This window comes from Varanus komodoensis, unplaced genomic scaffold, assembly GCF_004798865.1.
Source record: "Varanus komodoensis strain SLA01 unplaced genomic scaffold, ASM479886v1 scaffold10, whole genome shotgun sequence".
Classification (NCBI taxonomy): domain Eukaryota; kingdom Metazoa; phylum Chordata; class Lepidosauria; order Squamata; family Varanidae; genus Varanus; species Varanus komodoensis.
This window is the reverse complement of record NW_025335269.1, coordinates 35,571,222-35,594,622: the sequence shown is the minus strand read 5'-3', so window position 1 is coordinate 35,594,622 and position 23,401 is coordinate 35,571,222. Positions and strand designations below refer to the sequence as shown.

Sequence of the window (23,401 nt, the reverse complement as noted above, 5' to 3'; positions counted from 1 at the left end):
ACCTGCACCCTTAATAAATGATATAGTGTGTGTATATATTGGCTTGAATCCAGATCTGTGCCAAGTTATTTTGGTAACCTCAAGAATTCAGCCACCTGTGCTTTAACAAGGTAGCATCAAAATGCTTCAAACATGTAATAGCAGAGGAGATTTATGGAATTCCATCAAACAGTACATGGCAGTTTTGTACATATTGTACTATTAAAATTAGCAAATCCACTCCATCTATGGAGCACTGCATATGTATTTTGCTCCTGAAGATGTTAATTTCATCCACAGGTTAATGCCAAGGATACATTCTCCACTAGCATGGACTGCATGCCTTTTTACCGTTCCTCTCCTGCATGCACCACTGGTCACCAGGGAGTTCTCTTAGGAAACCTATCAGTCTTAACTCCAAGGCAACAGATTAACAGTCTTACCTCCTTCCTTGATGCATCTACTGTTTATGGCAGCACAACTACAGCAGAGCATAAACTGAGGAATCTGACAAGCAAAGAAGGCCTCCTGAGAACAAACATGCACTATTTTGACAATGGCCGTGAATACCTTCCTTTTGTTGACAAAGTGCCTTCTCCTTGTGCTCAGGACCCCAAAGCTGATAAAGCAGAAAGGATTGAATGCTTTACGGCAGGGGACACCAGGTCAAGCGAAGTCATTTCGTTGGCAGCCTTACATACGCTGTGGTTGCGAGAGCATAATCGGCTGGCAAGAGCACTGAAGAGGCTTAATCCACACTGGAGTTCTGAATCTGTCTATCAAGAGGCTCGCAAAATTGTTGGCGCTCTGCATCAGGTAGGCTGTCACTTCCTAGCATGTTATTGAGCATCTCACCTTTTCCTTTCAGTAGTACAACTTTTTTCAGGTAACCAGGCCTGTGGCTTGAAGGGAGCAGCAGTGGTTGCGCTGCCTGTCCCAGCCCTCAACTCACAGGTGCTCAGTTGGCTATGTGCGGAGCATGCAGATGTGATCAGTGAATGCTAAATGAAACAACGTGTATATGAGGTCAAGAGGCTGGGGCCAAGGCCAAGAGGCGGGTCATATCCCACTCCTTCCCTGGGCGACAGGGGCAAGCAACCCTTTTTGGCCACGGACATATCAGGCAACTGAAGGAACTGAGCACCATCTTGAAATGGCTGCTGTGAGAAGTAGAGCAAAGGAACAGTAACCTGCCGAAAAGACTGAGTTGGAGGAGTGGTGGAGTCTCAGCATCAGCATACAAAACAACTCCTTGGAAACCACAGTTCTCAGCACCTATTTCTCAGCAATCCCAGTTGTCAGATAGGGAATGTGTTAAGAGAGGGCTAGAGTACCTTAGCAGGCATTAGGAAAGAGGCATCAGGAGCACACTGGTACATGGAGGTACCATGTGGTTTACCTGTCCTCAGTGAGCATGCACTTTACATGCAAGGACTTACAATTTGTATTAATCTTACCAGATTTTAAAGAATGACTCATGATATCACTAATTTTCAGCAGGAGACTCTTGACTGAATCAGGACTAGGTCTGGGCCCACTGAAATCAATGGGAGAAGTAAGTCATGACTAATTTAAGTTCCACTGATTTCAATGCGTCTGCTCCAAGTATAACTAAATTTGGATCCAGACATCTATTCTCTATGTCAGATTTTGGTACAACTTTTCCTGTCCTGAATCAGCTTGATTTTTAGCATTCACTTGTCCTTTTCAAACTATGCAGTCTGCATATAAGGTTGGAAACAAGATTGCACCTGTCCCAGCCTCCATGAACTCATGAGCACTGGGCTTAAAGTATCCGTGCATATACAACCTGATTGCACAGAAGCTGTATCCATGCAACCTGAAACCATTCCCCCTTTATGCATTTAGCATAATGGTTTCTGACCATTTGAAGCCAAAAATGTTCATAGCTCGAGTCTAGATTTTCATTTTCCATTATTCCCCTGGCATTTCCTATTTTCTCATTCAGCCATTGCATGCATTTTATTTTGGTAAATATCTCTTTGTAGTTTCACTGCACTGTTCTTTTTGGGCACAGTTTGCTAAATTGCATTTTGTACGCAAATAACTACCCTCCTTAAAATACTTTTGAGATTAATGATGCACAAACTCTCTCCCTGTAGAGGGCTTTAACTACATGAAAGAAACTCTTCTGGGAAATAAAATAGGGAAAAGCACAACAATTGATTACATGGAGCATGATCCACATACACAACATTTTCACTGCCTTTATATAGAGGAATCCTGTTTTTTTCCTTTCCAGGTGCCCATATGTGCCTGAAATTTGAGTAACATGCAAAGGATGTTTTTTATGCTTTAGAGCAGGGGCTGATAGAAGGTAATTCTGGATCTCCTGGTAGAAGATCCAGCAGATTAGCAAGACTTTCTGGCTTCAGATTCTTTAACAATAGTATCATGTAAATGACTCCACAACCTAACTGCCACCCCTAATTGTACTGCTAATGCAAGAAAGCTTGGGGTAACAGAAGTGGATTTTTGTGTGGGAGGACTGGGGGCTCCATTCAGTTTCAGTAGTTAGAACAAATTCCTCAATTAAAAATGCTTTAATGCTTTGACCTGGTTCCCATGTTCACTTTGGCTTAAACAAATCATGACAAGTTGTTTAAACCACAGCACATATCTAGTATGTTCTGGGTGCAATTTGATCACTGTCTGGACACAGCTTGCCATGGCATCAGAACTTGTGCACTGTGGCTTATTCAAGGGTTAAATAACTCTCAGGTATCCTAACAATATGACAAACCATACACATTCAAATTGTCAAATTGTTCAAAGTGGTGATCATGTGAATCAGTCCTAACTAGGTTTCATTTATAGTCATTGGTTGATGGACATTAGCGGTCTAGTTAAAATCAAAGTCAATCTCATGCGCCTGACATCTTTCCGTTCTTATTATAGACTGCCATTTAACACATGCATCTTACATCTATCAAGGCTACAAAGAAACTTGCACGTTTCTGACCTGCATATACATGCAGTATCCAAGATTATCCTAATTTAAGATCCATTCATCCCAGTGGGTATATTCGAAGTAGAACAAGTGTGACTCAGTAAATCAATAAAGGGCAAATTGATTCTCAAATAAAATTTTCCATGTTGGCCACAGTATTCAATTCTTGATAATATTTCGTTATATATTGATATCATTACTACACAGAGTTATTTAACGCAAAAATGTGCAATATATTTTAATTAGCAAACCAGAATGTTAATAGGTCCATTTTTTCCCTTTTCAGCAATGTTTGCATATTTCTTGTTCCTCAGTCAGTGGATGGGATGAATTTCTGTGTATTTCACTAGGAGTTCTGTGATGGCCAGGTCAGCTACAATTCCCACCTTTCCTGATTTGTAGTTAGCCATTAACCCCAGCAAAAATATGAGATTCAATATTTATTTATTTACAATACTTTTACCCCATCCTTAACGTCCAAGGATGGCTTACAACATAAATAAAACCTAACGATGAATAAACATGACAAATACAATAACATAGCAAGCATAATAAAATGTGACTGAGCATGACCATTAAAACTTAGTTAAAATATTTAAGTATTAAAATGCTGGGTGAATAAAAAGCTTTTTACCTGGTGCCGAAAGCAATATAACATTGGTGCCAGGCGAACCTCTCTGGGGAGCACATACCAATAGTCTTTTGTATGTTTTTCATAGTACATTGTTATGGGTGCTTACCCATATTGATCCAATTGAATTAATTCATTGCTCAGGTGGATTGCTGCTACAATTCTTCAAAAGAAATATGATACCTATATTTAGACTTGTCCTAGGTGACATTTCCAAATCAAGCGGGGCAGGAAACAATCCTATAGAGAAACTGCAGGGTTGTTTTGGCCTGGTCTACACAGGTATCAGAACAAGGTGGTACAGAAGAACAAAGGAATGCTCATACTGGTTCAGATAACTAGCCCAGCCTTCCATTCACACCATGGCCAAGCAGCTACCCATGGAAAGTCCACAAGCAGGACAGGAGTGCAACTGCACCCACCCACGTTCCCCCACAGCATAGGCCTGCTGTCCACTGGAGGCAGTGTAGAGCCCTCCAGACTAGTAGCTATTCATAGTTTTACCCTCCACAATTTAATCCAATCTTCTAAAGTCATCTAGAATGGTGTCCACCTCTATGGTTGGTGGAAGTGAATTCCATAGTTTAGCTATGTGCTGAATCCTGCATGTAGCTTGAATGACCAGCATGAAGCTGATTCAGGGGAAGGACAGGACAGATAATCTCAATCTTAATTCACTAGCAGAGAGGACTTCAAACTGCAAGGAAGACATATATTGGCTTCAAGGGTGGGGAACCTGTAGCCTTCCAAGACATTGCTGGATTGCAGCTCCCCATGTGACTTATGCCATGGTAGCTGAGACTGATGGGAATCAGTGGTCCAAAACATCTGCTGTTTCATTTGGAATCTACATGGAAAGCTCCTTGCAAATAACTCCCCTCCCCAGCATTTTAGAGAAAAAGGCTCTAGCTCAGCTCAATTCTAGTTGTTACAGGTTTTCCTTACTTCCACAGATGAATTGCTTTTCTTATAGAGGGGAACATTTGCCTATGTGGCTTGTACTTTCAAGTCTGAAGCAGTAGTCCATTCCGTCACCTCACTCTAACAATTCATTTTGGGGTATTTATAGACGAGGCCTTCTGCATAGTGGGTACAGGAAGAGGTCAATAAAAGTAAAGTAGTGATTGAATTGTATGAATGCAGTTTCATACAGCTTGTAGATTCCCATGGCTACAGCATCATGAGAAGGAAACAACACCAAGGGGCAAAAGACATTTTGAAAAAAATGGGACAGATCTATTGGCTCCCTTTGCTAAGAGTTATTGGTGCAAAGGAGATGTTCAGTATCAAGTTGCCTCATCCAATCATGGCACGCAAGGACATCAGGCAGGCATTTGTGTCTTCCCAAGCACCAGCTTCTATTTTCCAAGGGGACCTAAGGTCATATTTTTGAACCCTGGTTCATGTCCCCTAATGCAAATAGTGCATATCTCCTGTTCATGTCCACAGATGCAGAATATAGCCATTGTCCTAAAGTGGAATGCAACCCTTAAGGAAGATACAGCTCCAGTGAAAATATTTTCTGCGTGATCTCTTAACCTAAATTATTCTCTTTGTGAGGCAGCATACATTTCTGTGTATTTTCTCCCTTTTATTCTTTCTTTTATTGGTAGCTAGGATACCTTTAAAATGCATACTTCATTTAATCTTAATAAAGGTCTCTTAACCAGACTGAGCATTTATCTTCCTTAGCCTCCTCATATACACTATGCAAGTCTCTCTGTCTAAAATGTGCTGTTTACTTTATAATAATTGCTTGGTGAGGCTCAGAACGGCTTTTTGGCACTAGTTAGCAGAGAACAAGTCTGGAAGGAGTGGGGAAAACATGCATACCAGGCTTCTGGGCAGTCAAATGTGAGTGGCTTCGAATCAGACATTTCATGCCCTTAGACAAAATAATTTCCAAAAGGCATTTTCTGTGTATGACTCTGGGCTACCCATCATCTGTCTGAGTATCACAGATTAATGAGATCTGCCTGTGGCACATTAGAAATGATTTGGAGTGCATCTAGTCAGTTCAGGGACACATATTCCATCTATATATGCAACACTTGGCCACTTAGATTATAGAATATTACAGCTAAAGCATCTGCAGCCTCTAGAGTTGAGCTTGCCCAAGCATTTCCACTCTAAAAATTCTTTCCAAGCAAGTACGACCTTGGAAAAAAGTCTCTCAGGAAACTGAAAATGTAAAAAGCAAAAGGGGAAAAGAATGAGTTAGATACCTTAGCAGATTTTTATATACTTGTGGAAAAGTTGTAGAAGTAAACGTTAATCAAATTGTTAAACAAATATATATATATATATATATATATGCTTTGCAGAGATGGCAGAGTAATGAAACAATATTTATTTCTGTCCTTTGGGAAAATACTGCTAACAAGGGATTTATAAAGCAAGGCTATTATCCCATCCATTAAAATCTCATGAAGGACGTAGATAATATAAATAATTTGAGATGAGGAACTTAAACTGTAAGGATAGTATGTGTTCAGGTCTCTTAGGAGCATGTCCACTTATGTATTTCCCATGCTGATGACTGATGATCCTAAATGCATTAAACAAAAATCTGAGAAATAGAGAGATAGCATGTCATTCCTTCAGGAAGTGTGCCACCTAGGTTTGCTCCTGACATCCAGGATGCATCTCTAGAGATACCTGGACCTGGACCTCTTCCTCAAGTTTGGAGAGTAAGTCTCTCAGGAACCATGCATGATTGGCAGTGGTGTAGGGGTAGATTTTTAAGTGCAAGTGCTTATCATGGCACTTTCTTTAACCATGCGCCCAAGGAAAGCCAGCCACGCAGGCAGCTCTGTTGATGTGTGTGTTTGTTATTTCATTTTATCTTCTTTGTGCCCAAACTTCTACCAAAAAATGGCATTCAGGGTGGTACTCAAGACAGCTTACATGTGCATGCATGCACGCATGCACACACACACACACAGAGTGTGCAAAGCTGTGTATAATATGCCATTTATTAAGATCTGCTGATAATTAGTGATCTGGTGAAAGGCAGTGTAGAGTAGGACTTTGACTACAGAGACCTGAGACTGTGCAAGAAAGGGAAAGATGAAGAAGCAACATGTTTCCAATCAGCATAAGACAGTCAGCTCAAGATTGTTCCAATTGTTCTTTTTCTTAGTAATCAGAGGAATATTTTATCTCCAAGTAAAGAAGCCAGTTGCAGAAGTTTGTACCTTCATCAGCAGATCTTTTGTAAAGCTAATGGGTCTTAATTGCCCATTCAAGACCAAGACCCCCTTGACTCCTGGCTCCTTGCAATACTGGTAATGCTCACAATCCTTTTCTTCACCAGATGGGAGGATTGCAACTAAGCTGAGAGCCAACAGTGAAGACTTCAAATAATATAAATGTCCTTGCTAATTAAAAAGCCATGTTGCTTTGACTCTGCGAGCCCCAGCACCACAGTACCACTGATGATCCAGAAATTTTGTCTGGTCCTTTTTCATTGAGGCTCCTGGCTCTACTCCTACTGGAGGACTGGCTGCTACCAGTCTTGGCCCAGAAACTATTGCAGTTCGCCAAATTACTGAGAGAACAGCATGGGCAACTTCGTCTAGTTGGTGGAGCATTACCAGAAGGTTCCCAATGAAGGGAAGCAAAGCTGAGAGGTTGGCATCTAAGCCAGAAACATAGTTTTTATTAAAACCAAATGGTGCAAAACCACAACCAATCTATTGAAAGTAATCCCAGAAAGAAGGGAGAGTGGAAGAACAGCAGCATCTTTCAGGCTTCTTCTCAACAGGTCCCGTATAGAACTTGTAATAAATAATATAAATATGGCATGGGCAGTGATACAGTTGCAGATACAGGGACAGGGAGCAAGAAGGAGATGCTTTACTTCATCATTTATCTGCTGTGATAAGCAAAGTGAAGTTGGGCAAGCAGAATCCATATTGTAGGGATACAGAATCTCAAGAGTTCCCAGAGCTTTAAGACAAAATATGCTTTTTTTTGCCTCCAGCTCTTTCCACCCCTGGAATGCATCCCCTGAAAATTTATCTAAAAGGAAATTCAGCCCTCAGACTAAAAGAGATTCAACATCTCTGACTTAGTGCTAGGGTAAATCCAGAAAATCAACGAGACCAGCATTCCCAGTCCACAGCAAGTGCATTGGACAGAGATAATGGGGTTGAAATGCAAAGATGGGCATCCAGCTGGGAACTTCAAGAGAGGAGGCAGCATTAATGCCAGAAAGATCACTTTCCCAGAAATGCATTTCATCAATGGGTGCAAAAGCAGTTATAACATTAAGAAACGAAGAGGGTGTCTGCTGAAAGAAGTTTTGTTCTAGAGGAGCACAAGAGGTGGAGATGTCACAGGCACTCCCTAAAAGAGAAATCACATAATGGACAGGAGTATTTGGTGCAGGCTGAAATACCTCAGAGGAACTCAGGGTTCTTGGTCTTATTGCTTAATAAGGGACAGAATATTGGCCTTGTTGTATTAGGAAACAAGGCACCTTGGCTTCTTCATATGCAAGGGTTCTGTAACCCAAAGAATGCATTAGGGTTCCTTTCTCTAATTTTAGTAGCAGGTGCTACTTAGTTCGGTCTGTCCAGCATCCTTGTCCTTGGTGGCTGTCCTTGCCAGCTTGGTCACTATTGACGGAACAGATGGAAGCTGAGACACTGAGTAACGTGGTCACATGGCCTACTTTACAGAGGACAGTCCTCTGTTTGAAGGTTGTCCAGTCCAACTCTTGATTAAAGACTTTTAAAAAGAAGCACTATAAGAAGAGAGAGCATCCAGGGCCTCAACATGGCCCATCTGGTCACTAGACTGAACAAGCAGGAGCTACCCTGCTCACAGTCTTCTCCAATATGATGACAGGTATTCTGGTTTGATTTCAATTACATAAACTTGAATCTACATCTAGCATCCTTCTTTTGTCCTCTTTTCTGGGCTCATGGAGTTGGCTCACTGATTGAAAAAGAGGCCTGCTTACATTTATACATTGAGTGGACTAAACAGAGATAAATCCAAATGCTGTAACATTGGTTTTAAAAATCCCAGTCAATTTTCATGTAGAATTTTAAAATAAAAACCATACTGTCCACTAAGCACTGTTGCTGCTCCTGAGGCTCAGCCAGCACTGAAAAGGTGGAGGGACGCCTCGCAGGAGCATCATGTGGAGGAAGCCTCCACCTCGCCCGCTTGAGCAGTGTGCTGGTCCTGACATTTTGGTCTTTTGTTTTGGCTGCAGAGAGCTCAGGGGCTGTCTTCTGTTTACACATTTTCATCTACGAAAGATACAATCTTAACTTCTTTCTGGTTCTCATTTAGTTCAGAAACGAAAAGTGCAACACAGTTTGCTCTTCCAGTCCCAACATCTTTACATTTCTAAGGCACTTGCACTGGTGGTCATATGGAAGGGGAGGCTCCCCCCTTGCAGGGGACATTCAATTTATATTCCAGGCCATTCCATTGGCTTTCTATTCAATGGATCTGCTCAGTTCAGGTCAAAATTGTATTGTAAAGGTGAAAGATGTGTCTTTCTTTCTTTCTTTCTTTCTTTCTTTCTTTCTTTCTTTCTTTCTTTCTTTGCAACACAGTCTGGTTGAATAAGGATTTTCTTTCCCTGTTGGTAGTAATGCAAAAAGAGACTTAAATTGTGTTTAGCACTGAAAGGACCAAGGCTGGAGTAGGAAATGTTACAGGCATTCACTGTAACAGTCCTGATAGTCAAGCCTTTAAGGAGAGTCCAAAAATACACGCAGCTATGTAGATCTATTGTTGTGTCTGTGGATAGATAGATAGATAGATATACTTTCTCTTTCCTTCTCTCTCTCTCTCTCTCTCTCTCTCTCTCTCTCTCTCTCTCTCTCTCTCACACACACACACGCGCGCGCGCGCGCGCAAGAAGATATAGTATGAGACCCAATTTATTAGGATTATCTGACAGTCATACAACAGAGAGCTGGCACAGGGCAGTGCAGTGTTTTGACTGGAGAGACCTGAAATTGCACAAGTAATGGACAGGCAGGGACACAACCGATCTCCAAACAATCTAAGACTACCAGCTCACTTTTTCCAGGAGTTTCTCTTCCCGGCCCCAGAGAGAAACATTTTCTCTCCAAGTCAAAAAGCCAGATTTAACCCTTTTCTCTGCACTAGAAGCAGGAATTTTGTAATTCTAATGGGTCTTCATTGCCCATTCAGGACCAGGCATCACAACCCTGTTAGCTCACAACACTGGCTCAGTCTACACAATTGGAACCATGTATTCCCATCACATGCCAGTAGGATTAGCATAATTACCATGGACAGTGCAGCTTGTAGTGTTGTCCAAACCCAGCCAGGTTGAAATTTTTTTTAAGTTGAAATTTTTTATTTAAATAAAAACATACTACTAAAGGTGCTGTGCTGCATGGCTGCCCAGAACCCGTTGGCTGTTGGATGGTTCTGGGTGGCTTGCTACCCATGATAATGTGCTAAGCTGCACTGCTGAAAGTACTGATGCAGCTGCATAGTTAACAAGCCACTGTGGCTTATCAATCACCTGGAAGGACCCAGTGGGTCCGACCCTGGCACTCTTCGCCCATTTAAACATGACAGGAATGAGAAAAAACCCAGTATTTTTATTCTCGAGAATAAAGTTCAATCACAGCAAAAGGGCAATCAACCCAGAAAGCTTGGTGGAGTGCCCTTTTATACCCCTGCCTAATGATCACAGTTGCTTGAAATTCCTGCCACATGTGCTGATTGGCACTTTTGAATTTGGGTGGTTTCTGTGCTTACCTGGGAGTGTGAGCTGTCTGAGGTTTGGAGTGGGATTCCTCTTAATCCCTGACCACGTGGAGGCTCCAATTACATGATAACACTTGAAGACCTGACCAGCATGCCCAAGCTTAATGCCGGCTGGCCAGCTGTGTCCTACCACCCTGCAAACTGGACCGATACTGTTGCTGGTGACAAGAGTGAAAAAAACCACCCTTAGAGGGTCCACTGGGGGAATACAGTCAAAAGACCATTTACAGTTTATTCAGACATACAGGAAATAACATGTGGCATGGACTACCATGATGGAGTCTGTACCAGATGCTTATCTAACTTACCCACGCCGTCTGGAGGAGGGGCAGAGAATCAGGTGGGAGATCCCATACAGAGTCGAGGCACCTTAGAATACAACAGTAGTGATTAAGACAACACAATGTGAAGAACCTTCAGGACAGGTAAACAATTAACATGTCTAAGAGTGTGCCTCCAAAGGACAGGCCCTTCAGCATTTCTAAGGTGTACCTACCTGGGAAGCAAGACCTGTAACACGTGACTACCTTAAGTCTAAAGCTATTCTTACAATATCAAGCTTTTAGCAGCCATATTATGGAAAAGCTTTTGCTCATTTTGTCCTGAAACTGAGAAAATATATTTCTCTCCCTGCTACTGTGAAGGTGGCAACTAAACTCATAGGAAAGGGAAGTCTGGCAGGGACAGCAGATTACTTCATCATCATCTCTGCTAATTAAAGAGTTCTGGCATTTTGGCCCTCTAAACCCGGGCTCTCTTTCATCATTGGAAGAGACTCTTAGGAACTTAATGGCAAATATTGACACCTAATTTAAAGATACAGCCAGATCAGGCCAGTGGATCCATGCATTCAATCTGTTGCTGTCCCAATAGTTTCATTAGTACATGAGGCCCTATTCCAAATTGTGGAGAAACATTTCAAGAGGTGTAGGCAAGTGGCAGCCACTGAAAGACATCAGTTGGCTCCAGATTTATTGGAATTCTGCTTTTAAAATAACAATAGAATTGACTAGAAATATTCAGTAAACAGCAGCTTAACTCATTATTAAATCTTGTTACTTCAGTTTGCTTGGTTATGAACAAGAGAAAAGATAAACATTGTGAACAAGCTTTTGGAGGAAGAGACCTATCACAGGTTACTTGAGAGTTTTTTTGAGGGCTTTATGGGGGATGACCTGCCAAACAGCAGGCCAAAAAGGCATGCTTCAAGATCCTGGGGAACCAGATAAAGGCAGGCATGGCACAATGAGACTGGTTCTGAGGAAGGGACAATTTCATTCAAGCAATGAGCTCTTTTGGGCTATCACTGAGGTTATGTCCCAGCCTTCCCTATCCTGATGCCCTCCAAAAGTAGTTGCCTGGAACTACAGCCATCATCAGGATACTGGGACATGTGGTTCAAAACATCTGGAGAGCACCAGGTTGAGAAAGGCAGGCTTAGAATCACCAAGAGGGGACGTTTTAATGAAATGGCAGGGGGCTGAGTTTATAGTCTTGAATTCTATATGTGAGTGTGCTTAGTGTCTGGTTGTGGTTAGTGGATATTCAGATTGTAGGCAAAAAACAGTTGATCCGACAAGCCTGAAGTCTCCCCATCCTGTAGCTATAATAGCTATTGATGCAGGTGCAGGGTCTAACTTAGGCAAGGCTTAAAATCAGCCTACAAATGCATATAATGCATTGATAGTCATTAAAATAATGTGGAGTTATTTTGAACTGGAGTGATTGGGTATGCATACGAGGTGGTAGGAGAAAAGCCAAATACTATAACTGTACTGCTGCTGAATGGCTAAGTGGGGATGGAGCTACTATTAAAGGTTTAAAACCCTTTTCCAGTTGCCCCAGGTCATTTCCCACAATGGGTGATGTTCTATTTATCTCTCAGGCAACAAACAAAATAAATGCAAAACTCACGGAAACAAAAAAGAAAATTACGTTTGTGAGGTCTTGGGGAAAGCTTGGGTATACAATTGGGGACATACCCTGGATGCCAAAATTTGCCAGTAGGCATGAAGCTAGGAAATTGGATGCATTTGGAAAATCGTTATCTGAGGGGCAGAGGTGTGTACCGGCCATGCCCAACCATGTGGTGTTTGAAGCCTCCCAGTAAATGAGCCCAAATGGAACCCATGTTCCTCTTTCAAGCAGAACTAATGATCTGGCGGGAACTGTGTTGGGAAACTGAGCCATACAGTGAAATGCATAGCCCTTTAGCCATCTATCATATTTCAGACTTTGCTGCCTCAGCATGGTTAATTTACAAAGAGCATGACTGAAAGCTGAAAGTAATGAGGCAAAGAAGCCAAGCTCAGCCTCTTTGGAATGAATATTGCCAGCTAAGAGAGGACTACAGCCTGTAGTTTGTCAGAACTTGCCTTTTCGGTGTATCTGTTCCCCTCCCCATCCCACCCCAAAGTAAGAAAGAATGAAACACATTATCTGATGAAACTATTTTGTCCCTGCCAGATTTTTCAATACACATTATATCAAAATGCATAGTGTCTTTGCCCGTTCAGTTTATTGCATATTATATCAAACCTATCATGTATTTTATTAGTTCTCTATACTTCATATTCATCCCATTATGCTTTATTAAGTCCAATGTAATCTTAAATCTTCAATGCAGTTTTCATTTTATCCATTGCAATATATCATTTCCTCTCTTTTGATCAGTGTTACTTATAAGCTTTTTCTATATGCTTCAATAAGTCTATTACATTATAAAAGCATTTGCCATGGAACACTTATCAGCATTTCTATAACAAACTCTATGGTTTTAGGTGAGTATAAATTGTCTGTTGATAGGTATAAATGGGTTTATCAAATCGATTTTGTGAACAAGTTATCTTAAAATCTGGCCAATTTTACATACAGGAATGAACCTTCCTGCCAAAAAGCAGGTGACATAATGGAATTGAGAACAAGATGCCTAAATGGAGTTTCTATAATGCTGTTGTAAGTTCAGGCTGCCTTGCTGATGGTGAATTGGTCCATCACTCTGCTTTTTCCTAAAATAAAACACATCAAAGATTTTATAAAGGAGCCTCAGCTTTGAATTAGGAGGCAAAGGGACAGATAAAGAGTGGTGAATTGGCTGGTAATGCAATCCCATGTAAGGATGCAAGGCCCCTTTTTGGAAATTGGCTGTGAAAACAAACTTGTAGGTGCTCTACTTCATGTTCAGGGATTAAGTCTTTCCCAAATATAAATAGCTCCAAAAGGTGTGCCAGGGGAAAGCTCTCCCTGTATTGACCCTAGCACTATTCCACCAAATGACAACCTGGTCATGCCAACATGCTGACCAATACAAAGCAGCAAACTGTGGGTAAGAGATTAGTTAGCTTGGGTAGAAGAATCCTTTCATTCCATACTTCGAGAACAATGGAGAAAGCTCAGAGAGTTGTTATTGAAAGAATAGCACAACTACAGTGAACTGGTTAATTGTGACACTTTTCCATGGGCAGAAGAAAGGAGTGGTTATGAGGTTACCTTCATCTTTGACAAAACTGATAGGATGGGAATATTGCAAAAATATTGAATATTTCCTGGAGAAAATGCAGGAAATGGGATTAAAGAAGCAGATCTGGGAACATCTGTATTTAGAATTCTGTGATCCAAAAGGGAGGGTGAATATCCAGGAGGGCAAAAGCAGGTATCACAAGCTTGGGGGATGAAAGGAGGAAGGGCTGAGCAAGAAAGGGAAGTGCTAGTGGTATGTCTGAAAAGCAAGGCAGGCAAGCGAGAGGAAGGCTTGTGTGTCCAGGCATCTGTAGACTTCTGAAAGAGCGGGATGGTCCTGAGTTCTGTTTTCCCAGACACAATTTTTACCTTGGTTAATACAAAAGGGGTGACTGGCTCATCCCTGGATTTCTTTACAGGGAGAATGTTGAGGGATAAGTAGGAGTTGATGTACCTGCCATGGGTTTTCTTGTTAGTTAATACAGAGCATAAAAGCATGTGCACACATGAGCATCCATGCAAAAAGAGGTTCCATGTACATAATTTTCATGGCACTCCCTGACTTTGAGGAGTGGCAAACTAGTGCATTAAATCTATGAGGCTTCGGCGAATGGGGCAGCATAAAAATGTTTTAATAAATAAATAAATAAATAATGATATGGTTCATCTGGTCTTCTGACCTGTTTATAGTCTTTAAGAGAAAACAAATGTAGAAAGTTCGGTTTGGGACCAGTCTGCTTTATTTATTCTTAAAATTTATATTTTAAAAATAGTTGCATTACTGGCAGAGAGTGAGGTATTTTGCATATACCTGGAGTTCACATACCTCTTTACATACATCATGTGTAGTCTACACAGTGAATTAGATCTACTAACTATGTACTGAAGCATCTCATTTCAGTTCCTTACACATCTGCTAGATTTATCTTCTCAAAACTGGACTTAAGATGCTAAGGCAGGGACACTGAACTTCTTTCAGTCTGAAGGCAGAATTCAGTTATGGAGTAGTTTGTCAAAGTAAGTGACAAAGACAAGACAAGACCAAGACAAAAGCAGTGGGGACAAAAATACTAGCATGTTTTAGCTTAAAACTCTTACTGTCCTTAACTAAGACCGCGGAGAATCATTGCATTCTTTTAGAATGGGAGGAAAACTATATGAGACCTAGGAAACCACCAAATGCTTGGTCATCATGAAAGGGCTGTGGCCACATAAGGAATCCCCTTGGGCCTGATTTGTCCTGGTCCTGAGGCTGTGTTCCCTTGGCATTAAGGTGCTTGCTTAAACATGGCAATTGAGTCCACTGCTGTATTTGCAAACAGGCATATATTAGAAAGGCGCTGGAACACGCTGTCATCCAAAAGACTAAGTTCTGCAGTGCTACCCTAGATTTTACTCACTCACCCATCTGCCACAGCTTAAGAACTGTGCAGAACTTTCGACAATGTTTAGGAGCACTGATTCTGAGGAAGAGGCAGTTTGGCCTTTCATTCCAGCAATGAGCTCTTTTCGGCTTTCACTGAGGTTATGTTCCAGCCTTCCCTATCCTGATGCCCTCCAAAAGCAGTTGACTGGAACTCCCATCAGCTAGAGCCAGCATCAGGAAGCTTGGAATTGTAGTTCAGAACATCTGGAGAACACCAGGTTGGGAAGGACAGGCTTAGAATCACCAAGAGGGGACTTTTTAATGAAAGAACAAAGAGTTAAGTTCATAGTCTTGAATTCTATGTTTGAGTGTGCTTAGCATTTGGTTATGTTTAGTGGATCTTCAGAGTTGATCTGACAAGCCTGAAGTCTGCCCACCCTGTTCCTTTAAGTAATGGGTCCTCAAACTATGGCCCGCGGGCCAGATCCCACCACGCGCATGTGCACACCCACCGCCGCCCACCTTGCCCCGTGCGCAGGGAGGCAGCGGTTGCTCGCTCAGAGAAAATGATCTCCAAGTGAGCAAGCCACTGCCTCGTGCGCCCGCCTCCCGGCGCATGCCCGCTCCTGCCCATGCCTCGCCTCAGCGCATGCACCCGCACGCACCACCACTGCCCCCACCCCCTCGCCAGCCCACGCGCACCGGCAGCACCACCTTTCCGGCCCATGCCCAGCACCAGCACCTTTCAACTGGTCCCCTGGTGAAAAAGTTTGAGGACCCCTGATTTAAGCCCTTACCTTGAGGCCAATGTGAATTCAGATATCTTAATAGGTCAATAATGTAAACCTTTATATTAGCATGCCATGAAAGAGCATGGAAGGACAAGGATACTTCTTTTCTCTACCCAACAGCATTACTCATAAACAGTGCTTTTTTTGTAAACTCACGTCTCTGGCCGGAACTCACATCGCTGGAAGTAAGCGCGCAACCGCACACACCAATCCCAAGCCAAGCAGCGGAGCAGCTTCCCAAGCCGAGAGCAGCACCCTCACTATCTCACTAGCAGACAGCAGACACAAAAGCAGCCTGCAGGCACTATGTTAATGATGTTTGCTGCTGATCTGCTACGATTCAAAATCACTTCATAAAATCCATTGGAAAAAAAGGTGCCGGAACGCTGTTCCAGTGCGTTCTATGACAAAAAAAGCCCTGCTTTTGATGATGAAATAAACAATATTATTTCATCATCAACCACATGTAAGGCTCAAGATTTTAATAATAATAATAATAATAACAACAACAACAACCATCTGAAACTGTCCTAACACCTTGAGGCTTCCGAAGGATCTACCTAGGTTGGTTATAGCTACCTAAGTCTAGCTAGGTTGGTTTATTCCCTGACACCCAGCTTAGAAAGTAGGAGCCCAACTAAATGTGACATTTTGAAGCCACTGTCACAATTTCCCATAGCAGGAAAATAATGCCAGTATTAATCCTTATTCCATTTCTTACCCAGCTACAATGCTTAGATATTCTTTAGCATTTTTCCTGAAATCCATCAGCTATTCAAGGCTTTTCACAGTATGATCCTGAACCTTTTAAGATGATTTCATTGAGGATTCTTTGAAAGTATGCTGCTTGGTATGAAATGTGCTTGCTCTTAGGAAGTGAAATATGTGTCTACGCTTGTCCAATCCAAGCTGAGTGCACCAAAACTACCTCCAAGCGAAGAACAGTACTGAAGAGCATGTTATGTTATGTAATGTTATGTTAGTCGCGAAGTCGTGTCCGACCCATCAGGACCCCATGGACAACATTCCTCCAGGCCTTCCTGTCCTCCACCATCCCCCGGAGGCCACTCAAGCTCACGCCGACTGCTTCAGTGACTCCGTCCAGCCACCTCATCCTCTGCCGTCCCCTTCTTCTTTTGCCATCTATTGTTCCCAGCATTAGGCTCTTCTCCAGGGAGTCCTTCCTTCTCATTAGGTGGCCAAAGTATTTGAGTTTCATCTTCAGTATCAGGCCTTCTAAAGAGCAGTCAGGGTGGATCTCCTCTAAGACTGACTGGTTTGATCTTGCAAACCAAGGCACTTGCAGGAATCTTCTCCAAGTATCTCAATTCAAAGGCCTCAATTCTTTGGTGCTCAGCCTTTCTTATGGTCCAGCTTTCACAGCCATACATTGCAACTGGGAAAACCATAGTCTTGACTATACGCACTTTTGTTGGCAGGGTGATGTCTCTGATTTGTAGTATGCTGGCTAGATTTGCCATAGCTTCCCTCCCAAGGAACAAGCATCTTTTAATTTCTTGGCTGCAGTCCCCGTCTGCGGTGATCTTGGAGCCCAGGAAAATAAAATCTGTCACTACGTCCATTTCTTCGCCATCTATTTGCCAGGAGATGATAGGACCGGATGCCATGATCTTAGTTTTCTTAATGTTGAGTTTCAAGCCAGCTTTTGCGCTTTCCTCTTTCACCAGCATCAAGAGGCTCTTTATCATGCCATCTTTGACTGCAGAGCACATACGCGTCAATCTGATTTCTGTGTTGACCATCTGGTGATGTCCATGTGCAGAGTCGTCTCTTGGGTTGTTGGAAAAGAGCGCTATGACCAGTGTGTTCTCTTGACAAAATTCTGCCAGCCTGCTTCATTTTGTACCCCAAGGCCAAACTTGCCTGTTATTCCAGTTATCTTTTGACTTCCTACTTTTGCATTCTAATCCCCCATGGACATCATTTTTTGGTGTTATTTCTAGAAGATGTTGTAGGTCTTCATAGAACTGGTCAACCTCAGCCTCTTCGGCACCAGCGGTTGGGGCATAGACTTGGACTACTGTGATGTTGAATGGTTTGCCTTGGATTCAAACTGAGATCATTCTGTCATTTTGGAGATTGTATCCCAGTACTGCTTTTCCTATTCTTTTATTGACTATGAAGGCTACTCCATTTCTTTTGAGGGATTCTTGCCCACAGTAGTATACCTGATGGTCATCTGAATTAAATTCACCCATTCCTGTCCATTTTAGTTCACTGATTCCTAAGATGTCGATGTTCAGTCTAGTCATCTCTTGTTTGACCACGTCCAGCTTGCCTTGATTCATGGATCTTACATTCCAGGTTCCTATGGAGTATAGATCTTTACAGCATCAGACTCTCCTTTCACCACCAGACACATCAGCAACTGAGTGTCCTTTCGGCTTTGACCCAGTCACTTCATTATTTCTGGTGCTACTAGTACTAGCCCTCTGCTCTTCCCCAGTGGCATATTGGACACCTTCCGACCTGAGGGGCTCATCTTCCGTCCTCATATCTTTTTGCCTTTTGGTGCTGTCCATGGGGTTTTCATGGCAAGGATACTGGAGTGGGTTACCATTTCCTTCTTCAGTGGATCAGATTTTGCCAGAGCTCTCTGCTATGACCTGACTGTCTCGGGTGCCCCTGCACGGCATAGCTCAAAGCTTCATTGTGCTCCACAAGCCCCTTGGCATGGGTGAGATGTATGCACTTAGTTGAAAAGAAGAATGTTTGTATTCTTGTTGCTGATCCTGGGGCATCCTCTAACAGAAGGGTGCCTGTTGGTTTCTAAGGAGCCCAGGTCTTGGTCCAGAAAGGTGGCTTACACAAATTTTAATAAATAATGGATAGATAAGCCCGTCATTTCTCAAGGTTGCTTTTATTTAACTAATGATTCAAAGAAATAGAAGGCTTACTGTATTGGTGTATATGCTGTCCGTGAAATGTTTTGGTTTCCTTTATTCTTTTCAGATTATTACCCTAAGAGACTATATCCCCAAAATCATTGGTCCAGATGCTTTTAACCAATATGTTGGTCCTTATAAAGGCTACAATCCCACAGTAAATCCTACAGTAGCCAATGTATTTTCTACAGCAGCTTTTCGCTTTGCTCATGCTGCAATTCATCCAGTAATAAAGAGACTTAACACTCAGTATCAGGATGACCCAAATCTTCCTAATCTTCAACTGCATGAAGTTTTTTTTACTCCCTGGAGACTCATTAAAGAAGGTACTTTTTAATGTGATTACATCTTCTTACATTACTGCTAAGTTGTTACTAATTGAATTTTTGTAAAAACAAGGAGGATTTTGTTTAAATTCTGGCAGTTGAACGGTATACAAAGAACAAGTGCTGAAGCATTTTGTTCTTTGTGGCTAGTGTTTAAGAAAGAGATGAAATTAAAATAAACTCTTCATTTACTTTGTCTGTCTTAATAAGCAAAGCTTGCAATTTTGGGAGGACGGGGTGAATGAGGAGACAGACAAATGCATGCACAGGCAGGTTTGTGCAACTTTAAGAAACAATTAAGACACTTGCTGAATTCTTTTAATGAGGTTGAAGTGATATAAAAAAGTTTGTATAAAAGCATACAAAATACAGCAAAACATGGTGTTACATTGATGATATAGTTAAGACTTGCTTCCCTGGAGTCTGCTCACTTTCTTATTCATACCTTTTATATAGAAAAGATTGTGCATAGAATTGCTATTATTTGCCTGACAATATTCAATAACAGGTGTTAAAGTTGTTCAGTTATTGCTGCATTTCTGAAACCTAGAAGATAAGTCTGTGCAGAGTTATCTCATGTCTGGGCATAAGTCTGGACTGTAACCATGAAGAATGACAAAAGCCACGGTTACCTCTCCTTTCTGTTCTAAGGTGGTTTGGATCCCTTACTAAGAGGAATTTTGGCAACACCTGCAAAGCTACAGGTGCAAGATCAGTTGCTGAATGAGGAGTTAACGAAGAAACTCTTTGTGCCATCTACTAATGGTTCACTGGATTTAGCATCATTAGATTTACAACGAGGACGTGACCATGGGCTTCCAGGTCGATTGCATTCTTTTTTAAAAGCTATACTATATATTATACTACTATATAGATTAAGATATCATATTAGGGTGGACCATCATGCATAGTTCATCCATGTTGTGAAGCATGATCGGTGTCAGATGTTGTAAACCTTTCCTTGGAGGTTAAGCAAAGTAGATTGTATTCTATGAGAACTTCTGCTTATTCAAGGTATGATTCTACCTACCTACCTACCTACCTACCTACCTACACACACACACACACAAACAGAAACATACAGGCTTTTCCTGATCATTACAGAACCCTTTGGCACTGAATGATTATAAATGTGGAAACATCGTTCCAGAAGAAGTTTCAACAGGAAGTGTAATAATGAAAACACAATGACTCTTACATCTAAATTTTAGATGTATTTTTTAAAATGATTAGCTATTATGGTTGCTTGTGCATATAATTGATGTTGACTTGCTCTGCACAATTTCTTGCTATCCCTGTATTGCATTTTTATTGTTATTTTAGCTTCAAATAATATGGCCAAAGGACTTTTGTTATTGGGCAAATTTTAAATATATTGAATAAATCAACAATAACTCACTAAGTTACTACAGTCAGCAACCACACACATTTCAGATTAAGGTGAAAGTTTCTAGGGAAAATCCTTGTTTGAATCAGGTCTGGGACTAGCATTTTAGAATTAGACAGTGCTTGCTCTGAAAGGATAGCTCCTTTAGTTATCTCTAACTGTTTGAATCTGACTGGGAATGCGATATTTATAGGTTACAATGACTGGCGAGAATTCTGTGACTTGCCAAGACTAAGGACTGAAAGTGACTTTATAACAGTGATGGAAAACAGAACAGTTGTCAGAAAAATCATGGACCTGTACAGGAATCCCAACAACATTGATGTCTGGTTAGGAGGTATAGTAGAAAGCCTGCTTCCGAATGCTACAACAGGACCATTGTTTGCATGTATAATTGGAAAGCAAATGAAAGCACTGAGAGATGGTGATCGGTAAGTTTATTGTTTTGTTACAGCTGCCTTGGGAAAGAACAACCAAATAGAATTGCTCATTTTTACCCAATAGAAACTTTGGTCCCTGGGTGGGGCCAAGGAGAAGTGTTTATTTTTCACTTGCAGCTTCTGCAGGGTGGGGTGGGCAGATCTCCTCCAGCTTCTGGAGCCTGAGTGTTGTGATATGACGGGGGTGGACTCTTATGCTGTCATGGGCCAGCACACACCTGAAGAACAAAAACCTGAGACTTAAATGGAGTGAAGGCAGGAAGTGAGCATAGCAGCGCTCTGCACAACGGCAATTGCCAAGTGGGCACTTTGGTCTGCTGCCACTCAGTCTGCCCTCCTGGCCTCTGTGGAGCATCTTATCCTCATGATCGGATGGAAATGATGGAGATTCTTTGCCGTGGTCTCTCATGCAGCAGCGTGTGAGACCGAGAGCTCAGGCTGAACAGAGCAACCTGGCTATTCAATGCACATGTGTAGAGTACAGAGCCTGAGCTAGCACAGCCAGTGAAAAAACCTCCGAGTGCTTTAGCTTACCAAAATGTAATCTTTACCCAACATTCTGGCTTTTTAATGCAAAAAAAAATCAGGCAGCTGTCCCAGAGGTCAGAAAACTGGCCGGTCAGTTCTTGCCCCAGTGCCAAGTTGGTTCAGAGTTCTGCTAACAGATGCTTGTCTGTGTCATCATTAAAATCCATCCTAGCTGGCTGAGCAGTCAAAAAAATGGCCACCTCTCCATGATGAATTATCCAGATTTCATAAAGTATTTATTATAAAATTTGACATAATTAAATAGTTCTTGCTGAATGGAGCAAGACATTTCCAAGCACCAGCAGCAAATTGAATGAAATGGACTTTGTTGCAACAAAAACTGCCATCCGCGACCTGGGCTTTGATTCCTGTCTCGCCCTCTGCATGAAAAAGTACTCACTAAGCATTGTGACAGTTTATGTACTTCTATATAGAACCTAATTGCTAGCCAAAAGCCACTGTATGTGCTGTTGTGCTTCATGTGTCTATATATGAATGTGCTCTATCATCTCTATCATAATGCACGTACCTTTTGAGGCATGAACAATTGATTTTGGCATCAGGTCTTCCAAGCCAGCATTTCCCATATGCTGGTCAACTGCCAGGATATAGTGTGGTTTGAAGGAGTTTTTGCTATTATTTAAAGTGTTTCTGTAGCTCAATACTACTTTACCTGCCAAGGACAGATTTTCGTTCTTTAGTAGCACCCCTTGATACTGGTGTATCATATGCCTACATTGGTTCATTACTTTCAGAACTGTAAAAGATTCACAACCTAACCCATGCTGGTAGCGTGACATCTACCCAGTGCAAGCTCCAGACTTTGGGGGTCTTCAAGACATGCTCAATGGGCTCCCTCCCTCAGTTGCTCTACCTCCTCATGCCATTGCCACTAAATGCTGCTGCTGCTAGTTCTCTTTCTCATCACTGCTACCACTTACTCGCTTGAGAAACAGGAAACTGGTGAGCAACTTAGCAGTGGCAGCCATCGCGCCTCCTTTGCAAACCGCCTGAGCAAGGGGGCCTGAGCAAGGGGCAATGATGCAGCGAAGAATCAAGTTTAGGAAGCTCTTGTCAGTGAGTCAGCAGGTGCCCAACCATGCCTGCCCTTGGCACTGGCCTGCGTCCATCCATCCCTTCTTTCTCATCTGTTGTACAAATGATCAATGGCATCATTACCAATAAAAATAATACTATTGAATAGAACAACGTATTTTGTTGCATTTATTAATCTTTTCCCATGGTGATGCCCCTAATCCACCATGTGGGGAAGACATGCCCATATAAAAGCAAATACCATTATTCCTCAGCACAATGCACACTGTACATTCCCATGTTTTTCAAACATGTCTTCAAGACGCCTTGTAATGCATTGCCTACTCAGTCTTAGTCAGTGCCCTGGCAATAACACAGCGCTGTAAATCTGTGAGCTGAAGAGAATGCTGTTCTAGGTTTGTTTGAGACCTGCACAAATAACTTGCAAGGTGTGTGCATGTGTATTTATGTCTTGTTTTCATACAGATTTTGGTGGGAAAGCAGTAATGTTTTTACCGAAGCGCAAAGACGTGAACTTGGAAAATATTCTTTATCCAGATTAATCTGTGATAACACAGGCCTCACTGAGGCTCCTCCTGATGCCTTCATACTTGGAAAATTTCCTAAAGATTTTGAGTCTTGTGCAAATATACCCAGCATGGATTTAGGAGCTTGGCAGGAAACTCTCCAACCAGGTAATTCAAAGATTAACAGTGCAATCGTTACTGAGAAGTAAGCTCTGTTGAGTCTCTTGGGCTTACTCCCAGGTAAGTGGGAACAGTATTGCCTCCTGAATGTTGTCCCTTTAGCC

At 41.9% G+C, this 23,401-nt stretch overlaps 1 protein-coding gene across 1 annotated transcript in view; it reads left to right on the top strand.

Annotated features, from left to right (window-relative positions):
• TPO (thyroid peroxidase) overlaps positions 1 to 23,401 on the top strand; it is a 62,251-nt gene that overhangs the window by 26,900 nt on the left and 11,950 nt on the right. Inside the window, exons 7-11 of the mRNA XM_044419157.1 lie at positions 280 to 795; positions 18,942 to 19,200; positions 19,852 to 20,022; positions 20,781 to 21,018; positions 23,077 to 23,285. Coding sequence (XP_044275092.1) covers positions 280 to 795; positions 18,942 to 19,200; positions 19,852 to 20,022; positions 20,781 to 21,018; positions 23,077 to 23,285 — 1,393 coding nt within the window. The remainder of the gene's footprint in view (positions 1 to 279; positions 796 to 18,941; positions 19,201 to 19,851; positions 20,023 to 20,780; positions 21,019 to 23,076; positions 23,286 to 23,401) is intronic.